Source organism: Acanthaster planci, linkage group LG08 (genome assembly GCF_054643075.1).
Source record: "Acanthaster planci isolate LZ-2023a linkage group LG08, COTS_SCS, whole genome shotgun sequence".
NCBI lineage: Eukaryota > Metazoa > Echinodermata > Asteroidea > Valvatida > Acanthasteridae > Acanthaster > Acanthaster planci.
Window position 1 is genome coordinate 17,965,438 of NC_141784.1, and position 27,318 is coordinate 17,992,755.

Consider the following 27,318-nt stretch of genomic DNA (forward strand, 5'->3'; position numbering starts at 1 on the left):
AAATATGAGACGGAGAACAGATGTACCGGTGAATGCTTTGTGGAGCGGAACCAGTCTAAGTAGTTGATTGATAAAGTTACGTGACGCAATACGTTACGAACGGACGTACGTACGTGACAAAATTAGAACTGACGATGGCGTCGGATAGTGCAGGTAATTGTCCCTTTTCAGTTACCGATGAAATATATCTCGCTTAATTTTTCTCCTTTTGCTCTTGGTAACTTTAGAAACATTTGATTTTTTGTGTGAAGTTTTGTCCTCGTTCACTGTGTGCTGGCCGATTATCGTTCCGTTTGACTTTTTGCCGGTACCGATCTTGCCGATACGCGATAGGCTAGTTTGTCGCTTTGTGTTTTTCGTCGAGTCATATCATGCGGTAGGGACAACTATCTCTGTTCACGCACTACCGGAAGGCTAGGCCAGCTTGGAGGTACCGGATGAAAGCGCTGGGCGGGGCTAGTTCAAGTTGTTGGATGAAGGCTGACTAAACGGCTTGGATTAGGTGTTGAAAGTTACTTCAAGAACGCTAGCTAACCATACTAACGTTAGGCCTAAGCACGCTAAGTCGCTACTCTTTCATGTCAGTGTCTTATGCCTAACTTAAGTTAGACTCGGGTTGTTATTTTCACCGGATGTTATCGCTAGGTCTTAGGCCTAGGCCTTTTTTTTAATCCACTTTTTGCTGTGAAGTCTCACTGAACTTCTGAAGAGCCGGTAGGCCTAAAGCAAACTCCGCTATTCAATCTACTTTTTCCGTGAGTGAGAACAACTGTGAAGTGCCTGTAGGCCTACCTCTTAAAAATGCTTGCATAGGAGTTTCAGACTATGAGACCGAGTATTTACTGAAAGATTTGACATTTTTACTCACCAATCTCTCATTTCCACCTGACGATGATCGCACCGTTGAAGCCGTTTTGTTTATCATATTGTGCTTGCGCTGCATAGCTGTGGCTGCATCCGAATCTGTTGCCTAGGGCTAGGTCTAGGCCTTCATTCCATCGGAAAGACACGATAACGACAGATCTAGTTGTAGCTTTGCAAGCCCGCTTTGGACATGGCTTGTGACAGATTGTAAGATCTTAGTAATCCCTGGTCTAAAAAATATCGAGTGTTCTCTTCGGAAATGCTTCAATATTTTCCCTGCTAAATTTGACTTTTGAAGCAGTACTTTTATCACCCTCTGATGGCAAGTAATGAACCACTGCAGTGAGAATTTGTGGTGTCCATGTACGTGTATGGAACTCTTATTAGAAAAAGACTGATCATCCAAGCAGTAACTTGGTAAATGAGGATGGATTAGTAACATGTACTTTGTCTCATTTCAGTTATAAGTAAAAGTGTGACCAAATAATGGTGAAATATACACTTCATTTTCCTACTTGCGGTGGAAAACAATAATGCTGGCAATTTTGTCCTGTTTTGTTGCCTATAAACAGAAACATGTAGTTATGTGGTCAAGATACCATGACTGAGCAGTTGTAATTAAATTTGGGGTTTTCGCTTTTTTATCCCAGCATGACAAACAACATTTTGTTTTCTTTGTCAGGGCCAAATACGTAATCTTCTTAAGCACTGTTTCATATTCTCATTTTCAAACCTGAGGACAAAAATAATAACACACAAAGGCCCAGGCATGGTATGATTTTTGTCCTAGACACCGTTTTTGGTACCTTTATGCTTTTCTTTAGTATATTGAAGATTATTTGACATCTTTCTGTGGTTGAGAGTATTCAGAAGTGGACTTCGTTGAAGGTTTTTAATTGTCAACAATTTCATGGACAAAATGAGAGTTGTTAGAGTGATGTCGAATTACCTGTCTAGAGAGACTCTGTTCAGTACATATTTTAATTCTGTTCCAGTTTTGAACCAAAAATTGTCTCATTGAAAACATCTCTGAGAAAGGATTGTTGGTTTGGCTGATTGCCCTTATTGCCTGAAAAAAGGAAATTTATGACAGCAAAAATATCACAAACTCCAGCAGGTTTTGTGTTTAAATCAGTGCAAGTTAACATTGGGGTGTTCTTCCCAGGATGACATCAAAGTTTTGGTCATGTAAATCCACATTAAAAATAGAAAAAAAAGACGCCCACGTACCTTTTAAAAATGGAACAATGAAATTGAAAGTAGCATTAATTAAAAATATAGGTGCATTTGTTATCATCAGTCATTTGTATTGTGTGGACCCTTCATGATTAGTGATCGGTTCATGTTTAAATGTTAACATTCTGCTGTCCTCTGCAACAGCAACTTGAAGATTAACCCTAACTCCTTATGGTGTGTGCAAAATCATATTACAATTGGAGGATTCAGGGCTGTTAGGGCTACAAAACTGATCACAGATAGTTTCATCTGAACCATTACCTTCACCAGCCTTTTTACCTTATTTTTGACACGTTAATTTCACACTACTCTTACTTTTTTGGCACTGATTTCGTCTCTTCAGGAAGAAATGCCTCGAGAAATTATTTTGTTATTACATGTGTGTGTTCTCGCCGAACTTATACAGATACATGTAAGAGGAGTCTACTGACCATGGCATAGTTGGTTAACTACATACTTGTACATGTACATGTACTTGCAGTGGTGATCCCCTTTGGTAGCGAGAAGTGCAATAAATACATGTATCGGACAGAGCCACTGTTCTCTGGCAGTCGCTCGGCTCAAAATCCAACACAGTGCTTTCCACTGTAAAGGGAAGCCATCGAGAATGTCCGGTGGGAAGTTTCTGGATTCGTCTTTACCAGACGCTTATTTGTTTTTGTTCCCCTCCGTCTTGTCGTTTGACAGCAACCTGCATGTACTCCAGGCTGAAAGAAAGCATCCGTGTGGGAGATGAGGACTTACAGTACTTCAATCTCTTGGCCTTACAGGATGAGAGATACGGTAAGCCCTGAGCAGTCACCTTGCATTGTGACCTACAGAAGGCTGTAGAGCATATATGTACATGTAGGCCGTTTTCCCTATCAACAGGCTGTGGCCAGGATAGGGCTGCATGGAATACTCAGACGCGCAATCGATTATTGTGTATTCAAGTACATGTATTGATTATTGCAATTGAATATTTGGAGGCTAAAAGTATCGAAATAAAAGCATTCTAAAGTGTTTCAAGGTGGTGTGATTTAACCTCATAGACAGCAGATACACACTGGTACATGTATTCCTAGCAATAAACCACAAAATTATGTTTCTTTCAGATATGCTCTTTTTAAATTACTTTGTGTGATGTGTGATCACAGTTCTAAATGTGTTTATATTTGGCAGTTGCAAACACTTCACCATAATGTTCAATAAAGGTAGCCATTTCCAAAGCAGATTTATGTGGTATGCTGCCAGGTGTTGTATTTGCTTTTGATTTGATTTGATCTGATCTGATCTGATCTGATCTGATCAATATTTTTACAAAATATTATTACAAAAATAAAAATTAAAGAAAAGCAAACTCAACAATTCTCAAAAGTGGAAATAGTAGGGATATCGCAAAAAAGTTAAAGTAACTTATTTCCATTACGGTCCCAGTTGGTGAGAAAATTAACTTGAGTATTAGTACATTAAATTACATCTTTACAATTATTTATAAGCACCCAGTCAGTTTCCCTATGTAGTTTCTTTCATAATATGTTCAAAAAGCTGTATCCTTCGAGTGATCCCTGTTCACCACTTCCCAGGTTGTATCGTGTTATTGGGGTGTGATCCCTGGCTACATGGTGTTTTATGTTTAATGGCTTCTGGCTAGCGTCCCCCAAACAGAGATATGGACAAATGGGAAGAGCCACCAATGTAGGGCTGGATAGCTTAGTTGGTAGAGCACTGTTAAGGTGTTCCAGAGGTCACAGGTTCAAATCCCGCTCCAGTTCATCTTCATAATCATTTATAAGCACCTAGTCAGTTGCTCTATATAGTTTCTGTCATAGTACATTAAAATACATTTTAAAAATCCAACCAAAAATTGAAAAGCCATCAATAATAAAATACAACATCAAACATACAACAAATCAACATGCTAACAGCAGTTATAGCTTGGTCATTGTCGCAGTTTCATCCTGTTTACATGTATGTCCGTGTTTCTTTCTCCATGTTGCAGACCGCCTGCCCTTCTCCATCCGCGTCCTCCTGGAGTCGGCCGTCAGGAACTGTGACAACTTCTACATCAAGGAAAAGGACGTGGAGAGCATCCTGAACTGGCAGGAGAACCAGGCCAAGAATGTGGAGGTGCCCTTCAAGCCGTCCCGGGTCATCTTACAAGACTTCACGTGAGTTTGCAAGGGCCCTACACCCGTCGCCGGTTGGTTGGTCTTGCCCTTTTAGAGAGATTCAGCTAGGATTGAATTGTCAGACCCTTCAACTTCCAAATAACTTTCAGTTACGTATAATCTGACATCCCTCAATCTTCCAACACGCAAAGGCTTGAGGACTGTCAGTGTTAGAAATTCCAATTTCTTTTATTGTCTGCACTGACAAGACGTTTTTATTCAGAGTCGGCCGTCAGGAACTGTGACAACTTCCACATTACATTGTGGACAAATTACGTGTCCTTTGGGGAAAATCTTTTAAATCCATACTTGCTCGCTATTTTGCCTAACATCTGTGTCAATTTCAGGCCTTAATGAATGTGCAAATCAAGAGATACTTAAAGATCATACACTGTGCGTTATGCTGTATGTGCCCCCCGCAAAAAAAGCATTAATAGATCCATATTTCAACCGAGTCACTCAGAATTTCAAACAGTCTTTCAATATTATTGGACAATATGTGAATGAATTGTATTCCCCAGAATATACTAGTAGGCCCACTGTCTGAAATGCTGTGAAAGCATGCCTACCACAGGGTCTACCAGGCTCAACGCCGTGTCACTAAGGAGATGTACTTTTTACTGTCACAGTGTAAAGATGTTGTCCATACCACTATGAAAAGCTTTGAATACGACAAATGCATAATGCCCTACAAATGACCTTTTTTTCTTTTGTTGCATTGTAATAGTCTCCGAAAGCTGCACCGTTCTCTTTAAAGGGAAGTTCTTTTCAAAGGCTGAATTATTCACAGCACTTTAAATATGCTCAAGGACTCAACACAAGCCTTATGCCCTTTTGGAAATTGGCTGCCCATTGCAGTAGAAACTGAAAATGTATTTCGTCTGCTTAGTCACAGATAAATGGCCCTCGCTATCAACAACAGGAAGTGCCAAAAAGCTGCTGGTACTTGATGTCGAAATATAAAAAAAATTGAATACTTCAGCTGGAATGGATCAGTTACAGTCAAAGTTTAATTAGATCTGCAGCTTGCCAAATTTGTGATCTTAAAATCTGGCAAAATAAGCGGGCAAAAGCCTGTGATCCCTCACCATTGTTTGATCAGAATGTAGAAACAAATTCTTCAGTGATATGCTGATAAAGGGGCAGGTTTTTTTCTGTTTTTGTTCAGTCTTGGTTTTGGGCAACGATATTGAGACCAATTTGAAATGGGTTTCCCGGTCATCCTTCATTTTTTTTGGAGTTTTGTCGTTACCCAAGTACATGTACCACTGTTTATTTCCCACAATGCACCTAGTACCTGCCCTGCCCCATTAATGCACACCACAAATTGCTTTTACGGACGACTGAACCTGTGCCATGCTCAGACAATTTGTGGGACTTGGCACTGCAACTGGAACTTATGCATGTAGCGTCAAGCAAGGAGAAAAATGGAAAGACAACAGTACTTGAGTGAGCTGTTAAGCTGTAGGGCCGTTTATAGCTTTATCAGCCATTTAACACATTGACTGCCTCAATAAGGTCACTGGGCGTTCCCATTTGCCAAGCATTGTATATTTCATGCATATTTAATGAGTACCTTTCAGGTGTCTGTTTGAACTTTAGCATTTTATGGATGTATGTTGGTAACATTGCCAGCAGCATATTTGTTTTGTTCTTGGGTGATGCCAGTGTATCCAATTTACATCACAATGGCCTTTTATTTCCTATGGGTATACCCGTACACCTGTGACTACGAGTATACTCCAGGGATGAGATATCTCAACTTTTTAGCTGATTTCAGCATTTTATTTCGTTCTGGATTTCAGCTTTTTTTTCCTCACTAGCTGTGTACAAAAGTATAGGAGATTTTCACAGTTCAGCTTCTTTACGCCTTTTTTTTTCAGCTGTTTTCAGCCATTTTTATCAATTGGTCAATCTCACCCCTGTATACTCGTCAACTGTCAACATGTTAATGATACAGCAGAGTGCATGCAGTGGGGGGGGACCTTACATGCAGCACATGCTGTTTTCAAGTAACAGTGGTCTTTTTTTCTATTGGTCAGGTGTCAGTGAACTTTCAGAAGAAATGTTTAAATGGTGAAGGGGAGAGAGTGTTGTGAAAGTGATGCGGTAGAGTTGGTAGCATGGGTTTACCAGATGGCAATTTTATGTTGGGTCTGGTTAAACGTTGTTTCAAAGCACCGGTCAGACAGTGCTCGCATTGTTACTTTACATCAGTGAAGAGCAAACTCTCGTATCAGAAATTCAAACATGAATGTTTACTGAATTGTGGCATCCCCGTGTCCCTTGTTTTGCCAACAGGGGTGTGCCAGCAGTGGTGGACTTTGCGGCCATGCGCGACGCCGTCAAGCGTCTAGGAGGTGACCCTCGGACCATCAACCCAGTCTGCCCGGCCGACCTGGTGATTGACCACTCCGTGCAAGTTGATGTGTCCAGGAGGTTTGTGATGGTCAACTTTTGGGACTTTGTCCCCCAAAATAGAAATGTGTCATAACCCCGCACCAGGCTGTTTAGGCTGATACTGTTTTTGCAAAATAGCAAACGTCAAGGTGGCCAATGTTGCCTTATATGCTTGAGCATTTTGCTGGAAAACAAGTTGTTGTAACTTGCCTGAATCTTTGTCCATTATTTAAAGGTTGCCAGTCAGGACCCTGCCCAATTAACCCTAACCTTCCCCAACCACACAGAATTAAACAGTAATAAAGTGTTTAATTCTGTGGGGATAGGTCTGGTAGGCCCAGAACAGCTGGCTTTTGCATTGGGTTTGGCATGCCTCAGAAAAACAAAGTCCAACAGCCTCTGTGCACAGTCCCATATGGGTGTTTAACTTTGTGTGAATGGGGAAGGTTAGAGCCAGCAACCCATGGGGGGTTAAGGGTTAAGATTTCAACTACAGAGATGCAAAAGAAGTTCCTAACCTCTATTGAAGTTTTTTCAGAATATCAGCCTCTCATTAATAATTAATATTAATAGCTCTTTTGTCAATAATGTAAAATAACTGACTTGTTTGATGCTCACTTCATTTACTGCGCAGTTTGAAGGTTTTCCATACTGTAGGGATTTTCTTTTTCCCTTTTTTCCCCCAGGCACTTCCATTTGCACTGAAAGTTACCCTCGGGCTTTGTGAATCCTGCGCCACACATCATTATCTTCCAAAATAAGCATTATTCCTTTCTAAGGTTGCAATGAAGCGCGTTGATGTTTTTTTCTCCATGAAAGCCACACTTTGCAGATCGATGAAGATCACAGTGTGTAAAAATGTCAATGGCAGCATTTGATAGAATAATGAAATCTGAGCAACTTTGCATGTGACACATGTATATAAGTTTTGCAAAACATACCATTGAAAGATGTACAGTAATGTATGGGCATGTGCTTGAAATATACAAGATGGAACAGTGAATGAGCTTGAACACTTGAGGCTTTAAATTCCTAGCAACAACCATCAGCATATTCAGAAAAAAACTAAGGTTGGCATCGTAAGATGAACAGGAACATACTTGTATGTTTTTATAATGCTATCATACAAAATGAAATAGTGAAACAGGTGCACTGCAGACTAATTCAATTAACCCTGCGTACCAACACCCATTCTGGGCACAGTTGTCCTCCAAATCCATCTCGGTGAAGTAATTGTGGGTTATGGTTTAGAGTCCCCCCCGCCTACGGTACACGTGTACTGCACACTTGTACATGCACTGTACGTTAGGGGTATTGGCAACACAGAAATGGCTGGCTTTGACTGCTTAGGTACCTTGATGTACATTGTAGCTGTGCTTGGACTGTGGATGATTGATAAGCCAGCTGCGTGTCTACCAGCTGCCTACAGCAACAGACTGCGGCTGGTCACAGGGCTAACCAGAGTTTTAATCTGACTGTTTACGCCGAGCCTGCGTGCAAATTGTGGCAGGGGAAAGTAAATGGAATTTTTTTTTTTTACTGTCTGGGATTCTTTTGACTGAAGTGGGGTTAATGTACGCTCGGGGAACAATTGGCAAATCGAATTGAATACTTTCGTTGCAGACAGTCTTTCAAATGGTAATACATTGTAAATGCTCTGTGCATGAAAAATCCTTTGATACTTTGGGAACAATTACTGCCTACCTTTTGTCTTCCCCCTTTTTGTATGTTTCTACTCCTGAAATCCTTACGTTCCGGTTGTGACAAAAGATTCTTGCCCTGCCATTGTTCAGATCTTATCACACCACCACCAGTTCCTCCCCTCCCCCTCCCTTTGTCTGTTCCCGTCTGTAACCTTTCCTGTTTCTTTATCAACTCGCAGGCCATGTCCCATAGTCCCCCGCACCCCTAATCCCGGCGGAGGGGCACAGCAGGGGGCCAGCGCCTGCAAGCTATGCGGACCCGTTGAGTCTGGCTTTCGCCTACCCCTTCAGGACCAGACTTGTCCCTTTCACCACATGTCCACAGATGGGTTAGTCGGGAATCTCTTTTTTGGTCCACATTTTCTGGTTTTTCTTTTTGTCAGTAGCACTAAATGCCATGGCTTCAGGAGGGAAGAAAAAAATTTGCCAGGTGTTAGTTTTTGTTCTTTTAATTATCTCTTTTAATTAGCTCGCTGACTTTCCTTTGATCTTTATTTTCGTCTCTTGCCACTGCTTTGCACTTTGCTTGTGTGCACTTGTTCCATTTACAGGTTTTTTTTTTCCACCTTACAATTTTGCTTCACTGCATTTGTGAACAGAATCTGTGACCTTTTTGAAAAAATCTCTCCCCAAAAGCAAGCTTGCTGCATCCCTCTCGTTTCCTTCCCCTCCACTTTGTTTCGTACGGCATAGTTTGCAATGTTTTTGTTCCTGTAGTCAGAGCAAGTCAGATCTGTGACTTTCAATTTGTGTATCACAGGATCTGAAGTGTTCAGTCATTTCTCATTACCACTCCATGTAAATAGTAACAAAGCAAAGCATAAGCATGTACATGTACCAGTGGTATTGTAATGAAGTCAGTCATAAGGAAGTGCGTGCTCTATTGGTATCGGTGCATGGTCGCAAACAGTTTCCATCCCTCCTGCATCAATCAAGTGATGCTTGCCTCTGTCAGCTAAAACCCATAGAGATTGTACACGTACATGTACATGGAGGTAGAGAAGAATGAAACAAGGGTATGAGGTGTGCCCCCCCCCTTCACTTGAACTGCAGAGGCATTGTGCTTGGAATTAGGATTTTGGCCAGCATTCGAAAGTGGGTTCTCTACCGGTAAACTTGCCTGGAAGTGGAAAATAGGGCGGCAAAGTGGTGTGCTCTTCTGCACCTGCTTATTGTGGAATGAAACAAGGTGTCCAGAATGGATTACGGGTTGCCCAAACGATGCCCAGACACCCACACAGGGCTTGAACATGGTATAATTTTGTTCCCTTGCCTTCCATAATTATTTGAATGCTGTTTACCACTGTCTGCCCAATGTTGATCCTGTCATTTTATTGCTTTGCCATTTTCCTGTGGAAACACTTGCTGGTATTCTGCTGAATGCTCTTGTTTTAGTTGTTCATAGTCTTTGCGCTTACATTGTAGTGGTCTTAACGTTCTTTTTTTATCCAATTGATGCTGCATTAAAGTTACAAACACGTGTACAAGTAACTGCCATTTGTCAAATGAGGTAGTTCATAGAGTACCGAAGTGATTACGTCATGCGCACAATTAGTGTGTAAAAGGCATTAGCTCGAGAAACAGCGCGTGAACAAACACGCGTGCGTACTCTATTCGTTTGCACTGCACTGTCTGGTTCACAGTGACGTCACACTTCGGTACTCTGTTGTTGGTGACCATGCTAAATTTACACCAGTGATCTTTTCCCAGTGGAACGCCGCTATAACGAACACTGCTGTGATACTGAACAGTTTACCGGTCTGTGGACCCTGTTACGTTCATTACAGCAGCGTTCCACTGTATTGCCATCAGTGCTGATTACTCATGTACAGTACATGCAGAGCTTGCCATTAGACAGTCAATATTGCATTCTCACCAGTAGGTTTGACTTGGTGTTTTCTTGCAAAAATCTTGTGCTCCTAAGTATTCATGTCTATTTTGTGGATAGCCAATTCTTTACAGAGAGATACCGGATACCTGTTCAGACAGGTACCTGGTATTCAAAGCACTGATTGTACATTTTTGTCTATACCTGTTTAGACTGTTGGGTTTTTGTTTATTTTTCATTAGAATATAAAGTTCCCATGCTCTCCTGTACTTTTGCAAAATGAGAGATTTTCTACCCAATTTGAGTCACTTCCTTAAAACTGTGTCGAGAAAGTTACCCATTTTCAGTATTTCAAATTCAAATTTAGGTGGAACATACTGTATCATCACATTGTTACTGTTTGAGTTTTTTAAAATGGAGTGCCCTGTCTTGTCTCTTATAGTAAGTATTTGTAGATATCAATAATTCAATACATTGTCCTCATACATTCTCCATTTGTCATTGGAATTGTTGTCGAAATCAGACATTGCACGATCTGTGTTTTTCTTGAAAGCACCAATGACTCAGCGCTGACTTTTGTACCTTTTCGATGGTAGCAAAGTTTCAGTTGTATTTAATCAAGGCATGCTGGTGTTTGTTCAGCGTACTATGTGTTTGTATTGATGGATTTTATCGTTCATGCACCTGTACTAATTTCTATTTTTGGCAGGATGTTGCTGAAAAAGAAAAAATACTGCCTGACCTTCTTGAAATAGAATTACAAAACTTTTAGCAAATGCACGTAACTTTCTGTCACGTTTGCGCTGCTCAATAACAGCCAAAGTGTTTCATGCACGTACTGTGTTTTGTTTCCTTGAGAGGGAAGTAAATTGGTTTTCAACGCTCCCATTTCAAAAAAGTTGGCAGCATCATCAGGCAGTATTATGCAAGAGAAGAGAAAAAAGGTTGTTCATGACATCTACTGATGTTCAAAAGACCCATTTCTGTATTTGTTGTCTTCAAATATCTTTTGTCTCCTAGAAACTATCTGTCGTTGACCTTGTTTTATGATTGGTGTTAAAAATAGAAAACCTTATCTTTGCATTGTTCAATCTCTGTGCGTTGTGGCCCTCTGTTGGTCATTCTGCTCCAGCTTGTACAAAGAGTAGACACTTCTGCACAGGACAACTTGTGCTGTCTAGGCTCCTTGAATTGAGATTCTGAGTTTGTAAATGTTGAACCACGCTGGTGATAGAAATTCTCAAGACTCTCCTTTCAAGTACAAGTACATGTATCTAAAATGTATAGGTGTATTATCTGTAATGATCAGCTGAAACCAGGGAACCAGTGCTGACTCATTATCCAGTTTATTGGATAGTACAGAGGACCACAATATTCACTGGTACTTGGCGGAAATACTCTGCCAGGTGCCTGTTTAGCTGCCAGGTACTGCCTTACAACATTTCATTTGTGAAAAAAAGTGGAGGGGACGTGTTCTTTTGTTACAGATGTAAATTGGCACTCTACTAATGTCCAGCCACTTACTTTCGAGCTCACTGAGTTTGGGGTAAAAGTTGGTATTCTCAAGTTTGTTAACGTGAAGCCTACCGGTAACTTTTTTCAACGGTTCAGGACACCAGTGGCACATTGTGGGCATTTGGGGGACATTGAGCCCCATGTAAAGTAACAGTGATTGGGGCATTACCTTTCTTAATTTTGCAAATTCTGCCAAAGCCTGGTGGATTCTGAAAGATAAAGGAAAACCTAGGGTGTTATTAATGTGTGGTATTGTGTGATGTGTCACATCAGGGTTCCTAGTCACCCTGGAAATCAGGGAAGACTTGGAAAATGAGTTTCCCTTCTTCCAGTCAGGGAAAAGTTGGGAAATGTGAGAAAAATGCCTCAAAACGAGTAAATGTCAATGGGAAGGAAGTTGGCCCACGAGAGAGTGGTCAGTCTGTTACTTTTTGCCTCATGTCCAAACAGCATATCCACCGGATGACTGGTTATGGTGTCTTTATAGATGTGCCAAACTGGAAGCAATTATCTTGGAATTTTGTAAAATTTAACAGGGAAAACTCATGAAAGGCTAGGAACCCTGTACGATCAGACCATAGAGCTGCAGTCGGGTTCATCAAAAGTCCCTGCCAATTCATCACAGGTCATCCAAAGCTAAGCCACTTGCAAGCTATTCAAATAAACTGTGGGAAAAACCATTCCTTTATAAGATGAAATCTTTTGTGTTGGGGAGATGTTCATTTTATCTTGGGTGTTTTTGCCCTCTGGTATTGTATATTTATTTGCACTGTAGATTCGGTGTGTTCTGAAGGCTTGTGAAAATGTAAACTTACTCAAACCCACTATCACCTGCTTGGTAGTGCAGACATCTCACCACTCAACCACCAGGCATGCTGGGGATTAATTAGCCAGTGCAAGTCAGGTGACAGCCATGGCTACCATGCCAAACATTCGGTCATTGTTCGTCGTGTTACTCATGACTGGTCTCGTGGAAGGACTTATGATGAATTTGACTACCTCTGTGGTAGACTGTGATTTTTTTATATCAATAGTCACACTCACCCTTCACCCAGCTTAATCTTGGTGTTTCAGTGTGGCCTTTTCTTCTTTTTCTTAACTCTCTTAACTAATCGCTTCTTTGGGGGTTTCTGAGTTGGGCATCTTCAAAAATGGAACAACATTTGTGTGAAAGGGACAAAGTCTGGTTCTGTGGTCAAGGGTCAGAGTGTAAAATCGTTTGTTGAATTGGTTTGACTTTGATTCTCTTTTCTTGAACAGCTCCGATGCACTCAGGAAAAACCAAGAAATTGAGTTCCAGAGAAACAAAGAGAGATTCCTGTTTCTTAAGGTGGGATTAAATTCTAACTAACCAGTTTTCTTTTAGGGGAAAGCTCAAAGGATATGAAGCAAGTGTTCAAAACTTATGGATAGTCTCCCTAGTGTTGAATGTTTGTGAGCTCCATGGAGGTAGATTTGTTGTCTCAGTACTCACGTTCATCACCCAGAGACCTATTATGCTGTTTGATTTCCAGTGGGGTGCAAAAGCACTGGAGAACATGCTGATTGTTCCCCCTGGGTCGGGAATAGTCCACCAGGTCAACCTTGAATACCTCGCCCGTGTCATCTTTAACAAGAATGGCCTGCTGTACCCCGATAGCCTCGTGGGGACAGACTCCCACACCACCATGATCAACGGCCTGGGCATTGTGGGATGGGGTGAGTGTTTGACAAATGTCCAATGGGTGGCACAGGTGGCCAGTGCTTAAGAGTGCTAGCCTCTTGCCACCGTGGTCTTGGGTCAGATTCCCAACCAGGGCCATTTTTTTGAGTAGAATCATCAGTTGGTTCTCCCCTGCGCCGCAAGTGTTTTTCTCAGCATTCTCTGGTTTTATTTGTAGCTGTGCTGCCTGAGGTACCTTAATTTACCTTTGGCTCAACATCATCATAGAGGCACCCTTTGTATCTCAGCAGCGACCAGAGATGATTAGCTCACCAATAAGTACATAAATAAATTTTCCTAATTCCAGATTTCAACTAGTGTGGAAAACTGTGGCTTGATCTTTGTTGCTCAAAGTTCAGAATTACTCATGCCCAGGGTAAATTTACATATACATTGGCAAGACTCGACATTCTTGTATCTTAAAAAATCATTGTAAATATCACGATGGATTTTGAACAATCCTGGCAAGTTACCATTGAGATAGCACCATAATTAAGGAAACAGACTTGTCTTTGGAAAGTTTTGTGCCATGTTGCACGCCATTATTCATATTTATGATGGAGCCTGGCAAAGGCTTGTTCAAAAAAATGCCATCCATAAGCTAAGTTGTGGAAGATTCTGAAGTAAGGAAGTAATGCAAAATAATGCTAGATCTCCATCGGGTAAAAAAAAAAAAATGCTTCTGTAACAGGAAATGACGAAGTACATGTAAGTTTCTCTTCAAACTCTGAGAAGAGTCTCAAGTCATAAAGGACTTACTGTTTTCAAGCTGTCGTAAGATTAATGATTTGTTTCTGTTAGAAAAGTTTGAAAGGTCCAACTTTTAGTCTCCGCAAGTCTCTCTCACTCGTTTCATGTCTTTTCTTGACCTTTCAGAAAGATTCTGCTAGGAGCAGTGTGCCAGAATCGTCTACTACTGCAATTTACATACTTACCGCTGCTCCAGTCGATACACAGTATTTTGGTCTCTCCTTTTTTCTGCAGGGGTCGGGGGCATCGAAGCGGAAGCAGTTATGCTGAATCAGTGCATCAGCATGGTTCTCCCCAAGGTCGTTGGGTACAAACTGACCGGTGAAATGGATTCGTTGGCCACATCGACGGACGTCGTGCTGACCATTACCAAGGTGGGTCGGCCGTGGCTTGTTAGCTTGAGTTAATACAGCACGCGTGACCTCGTCAGCATTCAGCAAGGTTAAATTGCAACTGGGCCATGTTTTGTGGGTACTTCTAAGGGCAAGATTTTCTTATAACACAGATTGCCTCCAAGGCTGTAAGCAGCAATTTTTGCTCAGGGTATGCTTACATGAAGAGCAGAATTTTTGCAAAATTAATGAAACAGCAGTAGAAATGTCGGTGTCCACTTGCATTTTCAAGTGTCCGCTGTGAAGGGTCAACACTTTTTATCTCTAAAGCTGGAAGAAGGCTTTAACTTGCTCAAGCAGTGCCATGAAATTGGCCAGTGTGGGGTTTGTGTTGTTTCCTTAGGCGAGGTATTTTACTTTTAAAGATTCTCTTTGGAAGAAACTAAATTTTAAGCAGTTTTTTGCTGTTGTACTTTTATGCTTAATCACTTCAATTGGTAGGATTGGTAAAACGTCTACGGCCAGCTGCAGTGCGCCTTGAAATATCTCTCATTTATATGTCCTAAAAAATTTCTTGTTTTCAGCACTTGCGCCAAGTTGGTGTCGTGGGCAAGTTTGTGGAGTTCTTCGGTCCAGGCGTGGCCCAGCTGTCCATAGCGGACCGCGCCACCATCGCCAACATGTGCCCGGAATATGGTGCTACCATTGGATTTTTCCCGGTGGACAACAGCAGTATCACCTACCTCAGGCAAACGGGTACGAGGCCTGAGAAGTTACTCTTTTGCAAGTCTTCAAAACGCCACCCCATCCTTACCCATATCCTAATGTCCCCTATCCCCCACTCCTCCTTGCTGACTGACTGTCATGTCAACAAGAAAATACTTTGTTTTCAGCCCACTTTTTTCTTTGTTCTGTTTGTGTCGTCAGTAAAGATCATTAGGGAAAAAAATTGATCCAGTGAGATCTGATCTGACTATTGGTTGTCCCCAAACATGGCCTGCTTGACTAGATTTGTCGTGACAGCTGCGAACCCGTGCCCTGTCTAAACCGAACACTAAGAAATCCCGCTTACTCCATTATGTAACACTGCATATCAGTGTGAGGTACAGTCTGAAATGTTGGACCCACTCCACTCCAGGTTGAAACGTGCATATTTCATGTACAGCATTCCCATCTCACATGGACTATTCTGGATCTCTTTGGAATATTCCTGTCCCAGTTGAAACGTTGCTGTCCCGTGCTGAGCATTGGTATTTGTCAGCACCTTTCCTATTCCATGGAGGAGATTTCCGTATCGTGTGGAACATTTCACTCCATTTGGAACATTCTTGTTCATGTGGAATGCATTTCATCCCTTTGAACATTCCGCCCTCTCGCCTGAAATGTGCCGGACGGTGCTTAACAGCAGGTCATTGAGACGAATCGTGTTTCTCATCCCAATCTGCCGTTCTCTTTGCCAGGTCGTGATGAGACGCAGATCGCCTTCATCGAAGCCTACTGTAAAGCCAATCACATGTTCAGAGACTACACCAACCCAGACCAAGACCCTGTATTCTCAGAGGTCAGTTTGCTCAACACAGTTTTTCAAGTGACAGTGTTGTGTAGTCCCATCTTTTCCTGGTTTCTGGAGTACACGTTTAAACCACAGAGAGCCAGTTGAAAATTTTGTAGCACCCAGCCTCATTTGAAGGGCTCAGTCAGAGCCTCAATCCTCGGTATTAAATCTGCGTTCAAGCACTGAAAGATAGAGATACTTACATGAAATATTGCCCGATATCATCTTAAGATTAGGAAAAACTGTGTATGATTTTTTAGTCTTCAAAGTACTTGAACTCGGAATTTTAACCCACTGGGGAAAAAAAATACAGAGAAAAACTTGCACATCCTACATCTGAGTTAACTTTTCCTTGATGAGGGGAGCAGATGAACAGAGGTTTTTGCTGAGGAAATTCTCAGGCGAGGGAAGGTCGCTTGAGAACTAGCAAGGTGATGTGCACACCCCAACCTTTTCAGCTGGTGCCCTTTTTGCGGGGTTACTAGCTGTACGGAATAAGCCTCGGCTGGGTTCAATTTCGAGAACTGGCTTAACGGAACTGGTAAGCAAATCTATGCACGAAGCTTCAATGAGCCGGTAACCAGTCGCAAGAAATGCCCAATGCAAGGTATTTTGGCTGGTAACCTACCCCCTGCTGAGCAGATGCCTTGCTTGCTCAGGAAATGTTTCTACTTAATAGTTCTTTGACTTTTTTTTTTTAATCCCAAGGTGGTTGAGCTCGACCTGAGCACGGTGCGGTCCTGCCTCAGTGGGCCCAAGCGGCCCCATGACAGGATCCTGGTGACGGAGATGATGGCGGACTTCCAGAGCTGCCTGGACACCAAGGCAGGCTTCAAGGGCTTCGGCATCGCTAAGGAGCTGCAAGGAACCACTGTGCCATTTCAGATGGATGGGGCGGAGTACCAGCTGACACATGGTTCGGTGGTCATCGCCGCAGTTACCAGCTGCACCAACACCAGCAATCCGTCGGTCATGCTGGGAGCAGGTCAGTTGAAGACTGTCTTAGCAGTGAAATGTTGTCGTTCGGAAAAGGAGGTTTTCGTTGGACGTTCTCTGAACTACAAATGCTTCAGCTTCACTCCACAGGATCTGTCCTGATTGCTATCACAGAATACTGTGCAACATAACATTGAGAGAATGTGAAGAACACATAACTGGTCCACAGTTACTTTTCAGTGTTGGAGTGAAGGCCATCGCAAGGCCATCACAAGTCATCCAGTCTTAAACCAAGTCACAAGCTATTCAAATGAACCGTGACAAACGAATCCGTCTGTCACTGTTCAACCTGTTTCTTGTCCCTGGTCTCATGAAATGAATTGTGACTTGATCTGTGATGGGACTTGCTACGGACTTGACTAAAACACTGATGCTATCCACCCGCGAGCATCTAAGCATACCCTTGTGCATAAGCTAGTGGTGCCAAGCAGTGGTCTATTTCTCAGCATTGCGTTTTTACCGTTGTTGGAGAAGTTTTGCTCTTAGCCTGACCGAGGATGTCCTCGCGAAAAACAGCCTGGTATTTTTGGACTGTCAAGCAAACAGATTCTTCTCAGAACCACTTTACTCAAAAAGAAAAATGACAGTTCTTGAAAAGCCCTCAGATCGCTCACCGTTGGGCTTGCAAAAACCTTCCAATGGTCTGACCCTGTCCTCTCGTTTGTGCAGGACTGCTCGCCAAGAAAGCTGTGGCGGCTGGCCTAACGGTAGCCCCCTACATCAAGACCAGCTTGAGTCCGGGCAGCGGCGTGGTTACGTACTACCTCCAGGAGAGCGGGGTTATACCCTACCTAGAGAAACTAGGGTAAGGAAGAACAGTTCCCCCATGTTTGAAAGTGCGCAGTAACGTGCCACCCGGAAGCGATGTTGGCAGGATGTCATCGGCATGCTGCTGCCAAGCGTGCCCACTCAGTTTCCACTAAAATCACAGTTCATAGACTGAGTCAGCAATGCCCATAGTATGGAGTGTATTTTGTTTGATACGTTTGTCTGAAATAGAATGCTACGGCTGAAATTATTTCCACGCGTGTATATTGGAAATTTCTGTAGGCTGTGGTAATATGCTGAACGCCTAACACAGCTATTTCTGCTTAACAGCACAAGTAGGCCCGTCCCAACAATTCCAGTGCGCATGGGAAAAGCACAAACTTCCAGAGCGTAGAAAATTTTTCCTGGGCAAAGCAAAACACCGACAAGCCCATTATCTCGTTAACAGTCATAATTAGTTCTCTCGGGTGGTTTTTGCCTGTTGCTGGGATTTGCTGTTCTTTGTTCTGAAACGGCTTCTTAAAATTGGGCACCTGTCTCTGCATTCATTCCCTCACAATATTCAACGGGACAATTTCCTTTTCAAAACTGACGGCTCCCAGCACCAACGCAAACTTGTCTTTCCCATTGCAAACAGACTGCAAGGCTCTTTGTGTCAGGAGAGTCTTCTGTCAAGTGCCAAACACAGTGCTGGACAGTTCCTGGTTGGTTGTTTTGATGTGTCATGGCTTGTTTCTTCCAGGTTTGATATCGTGGGCTACGGCTGCATGACATGTATTGGTAACAGCGGCCCACTGCCAGAGCCGGTGTCTAAAGCCATCGAAAAGGTGAGCCATCCCAACCCTTCACAATTCACAGGTTTCAGAGGATTTTGTGGGATTGGAGAAAGTAGAGCTAAATGCCCCTCAAAAGGGAGCAAGATTTCGAGAAGTGTGAGATTTGCTACCTGCCAAGTGGTTGATTTCACAGAATTCGGAAGAATTCTGAATGCTAAGAAACTTAAGGAGTACACAACCATGCGTCCATGGATTTTTTTTTTCCATTTAAGATTAAGATGAGTAAAAACTGTCATCTGTGCCACTTTTCTCCTTCACAATCATGCAAAGGAGGAATTGAATTCTGATCTCATCAACCTGCAACGTTCGCTTTTGCAGGGTGACCTCGTGGCCTGTGGCGTTCTGTCCGGCAATCGCAATTTTGAGGGTCGGATCCACCCCCTCACCAGGGCCAACTACCTGGCCTCCCCTCTGCTGGTGATAGCCTATGCCCTGGCCGGCACTGTCCGCATTGACTTTGAGACCACTCCACTGGGTAAGTAGGGGAGCATGACCAAGAGCTTTGAAATTGACAAGCTCAGTGTGCTATAGCTATTGGCATATTTTGGGATTTGAGTTCGAAATGCAGGAATGATAAGGCTTGGCATAAGCCAAGGTTGCCATGAGTTGTACTTAAATTCTGTGCAGGACTTCTTTTACGTTTCGCTGGCAATGAGCTGTAAAGTTTAGACACCATTCATATCTCTACTTTATAGGCCAAAATCTTAATCGAAACCACCCCTTTGTCTACTGTTACATTGAGGTTATTCATTAATTCTATGGCAACTTACTCCCAGATTTAGTTCTGATTGTCTGCGGCATACTTTTATTACAAATGAACTTGATTGATGATTTTTCCATGTACAGAGTGCTCAGCAAAAAACTAAACAGCTGCAAAGGCTTTGATCGTACACACCCATGGGCTTTAAGTGCAACCTTTGCGGAAAGGAAACGCTAATAGTGAAATGGGAATATTGGTTGGGTTCATTTGACACCAGTTGCGCGTCATTCTTGTTGTGGCCGACTCAGTAACGGTTGTTTATTTGAAATTGCCATAAGTGTTCCAGGTCTGTTTGTTTGTCAACCCCCGTACAAACTGTGTCGCACATTCATCCAACTAGCCCTTATTCTGACTGGATTTTTGTCTGGGACCATCTTTTAGGCAATTCGCCAGACGGTACGGAGGTCTTCCTGCGGGACATCTGGCCCAGCCGTAGCGAGATACACGAAGTGGAGAGGCAGTACGTCATCCCGGGCATGTTCAAAGAGGTCTACGCCAAGATTGCTGTGAGTAGGGCTGATGCTGGCTGACTTCATGTCATCCTGTCTTGTCTTGAATACTGCAGCGCTTGCATGCCCTCGCTTCTCTTGGCCACTGGTCGAGCAGATGGAATTGTGGGAAGTTTGGCAAACTGAGCTTGACTGTGTCGCAGGGTTTGCAGTCAAGTCAAAATAGAAATTAAAGTCCTTGTTCTCAGCTTTAAAAAAGGTTCCAAACCAGGGACAGACATTAAAGCACTGTTTCCAACGTGTATGAAAAGCATGCTCTGCTCCCATGTGTACACCATGAATTTGTGCACATTCAGTCGCAAAACGGTCAGACATGCACAGGGCTGTTCACTTGTGCAAACCAGCATGTTTATGGGATCCTAGCCTCAATGTGCCATTGTGAAATCTACAGATATCTGTGTAGGGATGAGAGGTAACGTGGTTGGTATTACCAGTGGTGTAATCCAGACCCCTTAAGACCATCACAAGACCCCACAGATTGGTCACAAGACCATCACAAGACCCCACAGATTGGTCACAAGACCATCACAAGACCCCACACATTGGTCACAAGACCATCACAAGACCCCACACATTGGTCACAAGACCATCACAAGACCCCACAGATTGGTCACAAGACCATCACGAGACCCCAAAGATTGGTCACAAGACCAACACAAGACCCAACAGATTGGTCACAAGACCATCACGAGACCCCACAGATTGGTCACAAGACCAACACAAGATCTCCAGTTCTGAATTCAAATCGGAAGCTATTCAAAAAACTGCAGCAATGGCACTCATTTCTCATCATTCAACCTATTGCTTGAGGGATGGCCTTGAGACTGCTCCAGTGACTGGTCTTGTGACAAGTCTCATCTACAACACTGGTAATTACCCTAATTTGATATTTCTAGTGTGGGCTCGTCATCTCTCCATTGAGACCATTTTTTGCTGCTCTTGCAGAAGGGTAACGAGCGTTGGAACAGCCTGGATGCCCCAGAAAGCATGCTGTATCCCTGGGACCCCCAGTCCACTTACATCCAGTCACCACCGTTCTTTGAGACCATGGTAAGTTGCGTTGCAAGGGAATTCTCCATTTGCCTGTGATATCTTTGTTTCCATACTAGCATACTTGTGCTGTGGCATGGTTGGCAGATTTGAAGCCGATGGACAGGTGTTTAGAATGGAATTGAACCAAAAAGATTTTTTTTTTCCCTTTCTGAATTGATCTGTTTTCATTCTTTTGATCTGTGTATAGATTTTATGCATGTGTCATGCTGTGATGTATGAAATATCACCTCGTTTCGCTTTTCAATGAAAACAAGTGCTGAGATCTTGTTGGTATTGCCGTAACATAAACCAATCTGCATGAAAACAAGTTGAGCTGAATATCGTTTTCCCTTTGGCCATACTGTAGCAATCAGTGTGGACTGAAAAGTCCAGTCCTTGAGCTGTGAAATGCCAGCTTTTGAATCAACCCGCCGACAGTTTTTAAAAACATTGTGTGATCTTGGAGGGATTCAAACCAGTCGTCACAGAGAAAAACTGACATTACCATTTTACAAGCCCCTTTCTTAATTTCAATGGATTGTTTCATCTCCAAGGAGAAAGAAGTGCCACCAATCACCGGAATCAAGGACGCGAGTGTCCTCCTCAACTTAGGCGACTCAGTCACCACGGACCACATCTCGCCAGCTGGCAGCATCGCACGCAGTAGCGCGGCGGCCCGCTACCTGGCCTCGCGCGGCCTGACACCTCGCGAGTTCAACTCTTACGGCAGCCGGCGGGGCAATGACGCAGTCATGGCCCGTGGCACCTTCGCCAACATCCGCCTGGTTAACAAGTTCGTGGGAAAGCCGGGCCCCAAGACTGTTCACATCCCTTCAGGCGACAGCATGGATATCTTCGATGCGGCCGAGCGGTACCAGCGAGAGGGCCACACCTTGATTATCCTGTCCGGAAAGGACTATGGGTCAGGATCGTCGCGCGACTGGGCTGCGAAGGGACCATGGATGCTGGTAAGTCCAGTCTTAAGATTCATCATCTTCAGACCTTTCCAAATCCTCTAAAATTCACCAGATGCTGGAGGAGAATGTTTCAGTATTGGAGGCAGTAAATCTTAGTGGCTTTTCTTAACGTGGCTAGATGTTCTGGAAAACTGAAGTGCCATTGTGTTCCTGAACTGTAGAGGATTTGGGGTGATTCTAGAAGGTTTGAGCAAAAACTTCCAGGCAGTTAGGATTTATTTTGTACTTGTTCAGTATCTGTTCCATGAACTGTCAGGTCATTCTACTGTGACAAAAATGTCAATTTCGTGGCTGCTGTTTCTGTCTTCAAGAAAAGTAATCAGTAATTCAAGAAACAGTAATCCTCAAGACTTCTTTTTCTGATCGTTCTTGCCAGCTTGCAAGAATCAGTGCAAAGTGAAGCAGATCCGTTCCGCATTTAGCGGCACAATTCACAGTATTACGCATGTTTCGTTGCTCAAAACCTCAGGGTGTGCGCGCCGTGATAGCGGAGAGCTACGAGCGCATCCATCGCAGCAACCTGGTGGGCATGGGCATCATTCCGCTTCAGTACCTGCCCGGTGAAAGTGCTGACTCCCTGGGCCTGACAGGTAAAGAGAAGTATTCCATCGACGTACCGGAGGACTTGCAGCCTGGACAGAAGACTACCATCAAGGTACCATTCAACAGAACAGTTTCCCTAGTCAGGCTTCGGGAGTGTGTTTTGTGCAGTTTACCTATACTTTCATAGTTTGACAGTGAGTTTATACAGGTGAACAAAGAAATCATAGGCGAAACATTCCTGTTCTAAGGAGATGGGAGTTACTGTGTTAGCACCACACTCAACTGCGTACTTCATGCATTCGTCGTCTGAGGCGCATGTGCATTTTAGAATAAACACCCTATTAGTCGAAGAGATGTCTGAAGCTCATTGATGTCGGAAGCTCACTATGGTTGAACCATGCCTTCCACCATAAGTGATGACTTCTACCACTGGTCATCACGTTGGTCTATTTATTTTCGACCGCTGTCACCAACCGCTTGCAGTTTGAATGTATTTTTCTGTCATATGTTTTTCAGTGTTAATGTTGTTATTTGGGTCATTTTTACAGACAAGTGACGGTCGTTCTTTCGAGGCCATCATCCGCTTTGACACCGACGTGGAGCTGACATATTTCCGCCACGGCGGAATCCTCAACTACATGATCCGACAGAAACTGGCCAAATGAATCAAGTCTTCTTGAAGAAAAATTTCAAAAATCATGCGGCTGATGACCTATGACCTATAACAGTAACTTAAGTAAGATTGATATGTGGTTGCTTCGATTTCACACCGTGCATCGATTATGGGCATTCTGAATGAAAGTGGTTCCCCCTTTCTTTCTTTTTTGAGATTGCATAATTTCAGACTTTGGCCACAATGTCGATGTGAAGCACAGCAGCATTGTCGGGAATGGAATTCAAAATTCAGATTTCTAACTTCAGTAACAAGGATGTTATGCTGACCTATCTGAACAGGTGTAATCAGATCTTGCAAGTTACGTCTAAATGTACAAGAAAAACCTAATTTTCATACATGGGTGTTCAAATTTGTGCGCTCGGGGCAAATGTATATGCCTTGTTCAAATTTACACTCCATAACTACTTTTAAAAAAAAGCATTGGAAAATTGACAGGCCATTGTCAGATTCAAAGATAGAGCCATACATGATTACTTTTGCCATAACTATAAACTAACGCACAATTAAAATTGTAACCCATTTAGGCTTTATTTAAGAGAAGCTTCACTTTTGGGCAAGACTTGAAATTCATTGAGAACAAACGAGGAGAAAATTGTCGAGCATTTAAAAAAGTGTGTGAGCAAACCAACTCATGAACTCTGTACAGAAATTTCTTCCATGAAAGCTTTGTCGGCATAATGCTGTCTGCCCCAAATCAATCCGTTCATCTGACATCAAAATCAAAAGGGAAAAAATAAACCTGTGGGTCTAATTCCAAAATTTCAGTACCATTTCACCGAGATTGATGTCACTGAGGAAGCATCTAAATTACGTGGCTGCGGCTAGCAATCATGCACATGTCTATGGGATCTGCAGATAGCCACTGGTTGGTGGTGTCTCATGGCTCATGTGTTATTTGTAGCCACAGCCAGATTATTCAGGCAAGGCCTGAGCTAGCTGGACAATGCTGCTGATTTCATTGGCTATTTAAATGATGCAGGGAACCAGTGAGAAGCAATCAATATGATAGATTCCTTGAGCTGGTAACTTTGTTTCTTGCTTCAAAGTAAACCATGGGCTGCCAGTACATATTGAAAGCTGCTTCATAAAATTGGGGTTTTTTCCCCAACGTGTGCTTTCTGACGTGGTCAGTCAGATTTTTTCTCCTTTGGAAAGAAAATGGTGACCACTGACTAACAGTGTCAAGCTTGTTACTGTTCTGGCTTGTTTGCAAGTTGACCAACCATGGAAAAAAATTTTTTTGATCAGCCATGATCATGCTAAATCATCAAAAATCTCCTACAAAATTTTGGAGGATCGTGGAGAATCATTTCAACAACTGAAGGACGTAAGTCACCCTCCATCACATTACCTGATCAAATTATCTTTCAAGGGTTTATATTTTGGATGGGCGATGTTTTTTGTATTCTTTTTTGCATTGTTTCGTTTTGGCTGAGGAATATTTTTTGAGGAAAATTTGGAAGACTTAATTTTGCCGTAAACTTTTACGATTTCCCAATTCTTGCACAGATCTTTTATATAATGCCAGAAAACGATGTTTTCATGTTGATGTCCTCAGCGTGTGTTATCCAGTATGTATTATAGTTAACTGTATACTTCGCTCATTGATGGTCAGTACACTCTGTTTAACAGTGCCCCAAATTGCCAAAATTTAGAGCGCTGTATTTAATTCCAGAGTAATTATGAAGGACATCTCATTTAGCCTTTATGTGTGTACAGATAAGTTCCAATTTTGAGCAATGCTGCCAGGCCAAATTTCATGGTACTGCTCATAAGCTGATTTTTGTACTATTAACAAGGCCTTTATCTGTTTCACAGAGACTGTCAAAGTGGTAAGCAGAGCAATAGCAAACTTAACCACCGAGGAAAAAATTGCTTAAATTGGTGGCATGGCAACAGAAATCTCCACACACATGCAAGTGTTAGCTTACCCAAGTTGTGAATTGGTGCTTACCCTGATTGTCTGCTATTCGCTTTGAGCAGCAGTGCCGCCTCATTGGTTGAAAAGAGCCATGTTGGTCAGGAGTTTATATTTTGCTGGTAGCCGTGCAACCCTAACGCATGCATCGCATAGTCGTTTATGAACCAGCAAAGTGCAGTTCCGACCAAGGGAACATCTGTTGCTGGGAAATTTGCGCCCTCTCTTGGTTCAGGTCGGGTCTCAAAGTATCTGTCACACTGACCGTTAAGCAGCACTGTGAGATTGGACCCCGGTATTTGAAATAGACATGTCAAGAGTAATGTAGAAATGAAGTTTATTTGACACAGACGGAAAATGATTTGATTCAGTAATTTTTCTTTCATTACGTCCAAAAGAAAAAAACAACTGCTGGACCAAATCATGATTACCCTCCTTTGCTACAACAGTCGCAGACAAGTCGAAAATTCCTTCCACTTGATTTTGCCCCAGCACACAGACACATAGGGGTCATTTGACTGATTTTAACTGATCGGACAACTGGGTCAAGGACGCATCTCAGTTCCTGGTCGTTGAAACTTGGGAATGAAAATGTTCCGAGACCAAGGTTTTTGATGCACAAGTTCAGAATTGTTTCTGCTTGCCCCATCTGGAAAATCCATATGTTCATCCAAAAATACTTGTGATTCTCATTTCTGAATAACTTCGTTTGTGTAAAAGTGGTTTTTACAGTGCTGTATTGAAGACTGCAGTGTTAGCCGGACTGAGAACACGAGTACCAAGTCAACAAAGTGAGAAATTCTTAATTTTCCCTGTTTCTCATGAAGTCTAGGTCCCTGTCTACTCACAGTTTGCAAAGAACTAGATCAACTCTGATTATTCCCAGTGAAGTGTTCAAACCTAATTGCGAAGATGGTGCTATATATGTAACTTTGAATGCACGTGGTGACAACCGCACTGCGACCTCGAATTGAGATCCACGGTGATATTTGGGAAAACTGATCTCGTGGTATTGTGCATCATTTGGTAAAATTTGTCATTTGGTGAAGTGAAGAATTATGAAGTATGTACACGTTACCAGAAAAAAAAGATGGCAGTAGAAATGTGAATGGACCCTTTGTAGGATGGCACGCAAGACTTGGAACTGTTGAATGCTTCCGGTACAGTGTCTAGATTGAGAATGGGGCACATTTTTTCAGGGAAAAAAAACAAGAGAGATTAGAGGAATGAAAATGCCAACCAGACTTTAAAAGATCATCTGGAACTTTGTTTCCATTCCTTAAAGAGGAAAATACTGCCCTTACATCAGTTTGTAGAATTTGTCCAAGAGAACTTAGCTTCCATTCGAAGGTACAGATTCTTGGATGTGTATATCCAGTCACTGATTTTGTGTTGCTTTTTTTTTCAGCCAAGGAAATGGGAATTTTATCATTTTACTTCAGGAATATTGAAATGTTATTTTTGTTTAATTGTTGTCATTTTATGCGCGATTAATATTTTTGTTGGGTCAAATAGTTACTGGAGGAGACGACGAAAGATCCACACAAATACATGCAGATGTTAAATATTGCAACGTTGTAAATTGGTAACACAATTCAGTTCCCAAGAGAAATTATAACCTCTGTCTGCACTTACTCTTTTCTTTTCAATCCAGCTTTTTGCTTGGAGATATTGTCTTAAATAGTTATGCAATGTTTGATATTCCTTAAATCTTGAAGGGGGGCATCATCGAAGAAAAGACCCACAAGACATTGGCACCATTACAGTCGTGGACAGTGTTAACATGTGGCACTGGACCATAAGCTAGTTCTTGAAGGGATACCCACATGATAAAAAATGAATTTCACAAGCTCACTGCTAATGTTACTCAAGCACTAGTGGAAGACGGAACATTATGCATGACCTTTTTACCCATTTCGACAAGGATTCTGGAAAGTTTGACCAAAACACTGGAGCCTTGAAGAGAGATCCCGTTTAACCACTCCACCAATGGGAAGCATACCTTTCCTAATTTAGGCTTTCTTCGACAAACCAGTGCAATCCCATCAGAGAACGGGGCGCATTTTATACCATGTGATATTTAACCCTAACCCTCCTCAATCCTTCAAAATCCTTCGGGTGGTTTTAGAGGATTTTGGAGGATTGAGGGTGAATGGCAAAAGTGCATGGCTTATTGCAAAGGATGCCATGCGTGACGGTCGTGGGTTAAACCTTGTGTTGTTTTTGCTTAGTCAGGCATTAATTTAGCCCAACACTTCTTTTGCATCA

At 42.5% G+C, this 27,318-nt stretch overlaps 1 protein-coding gene across 3 annotated transcripts; it reads left to right on the plus strand.

Annotated features, from left to right (window-relative positions):
• Positions 1 to 14: 14 nt before the first annotated feature.
• On the plus strand, positions 15 to 26,684 carry aco1 (aconitase 1). 3 transcript variants are annotated; one of them, XM_022244795.2, is made up of 19 exons: positions 15 to 153; positions 2,788 to 2,883; positions 4,082 to 4,250; positions 6,552 to 6,689; positions 8,533 to 8,682; positions 12,957 to 13,026; positions 13,211 to 13,394; positions 14,383 to 14,522; positions 15,065 to 15,236; positions 15,941 to 16,041; positions 16,744 to 17,020; positions 17,701 to 17,836; positions 18,542 to 18,626; positions 18,954 to 19,110; positions 19,777 to 19,901; positions 20,850 to 20,954; positions 21,491 to 21,904; positions 22,383 to 22,568; positions 23,005 to 26,684. In XM_022244795.2, the coding sequence occupies exons 1-19, from the start codon at positions 135 to 137 to the stop codon at positions 23,119 to 23,121; spliced, it is 2,841 nt and encodes a 946-aa protein (XP_022100487.2). In that variant the 5' UTR covers positions 15 to 134; the 3' UTR covers positions 23,122 to 26,684. The 3 variants fall into 3 exon arrangements, with proteins under 3 accessions (XP_022100487.2, XP_022100490.2, XP_022100488.2); XM_022244796.2 differs by lacking the exon at positions 15 to 153 and adding an exon at positions 354 to 502; XM_022244798.2 differs by lacking the exon at positions 8,533 to 8,682.
• The last annotated feature ends 634 nt before the right edge of the window (positions 26,685 to 27,318 follow it).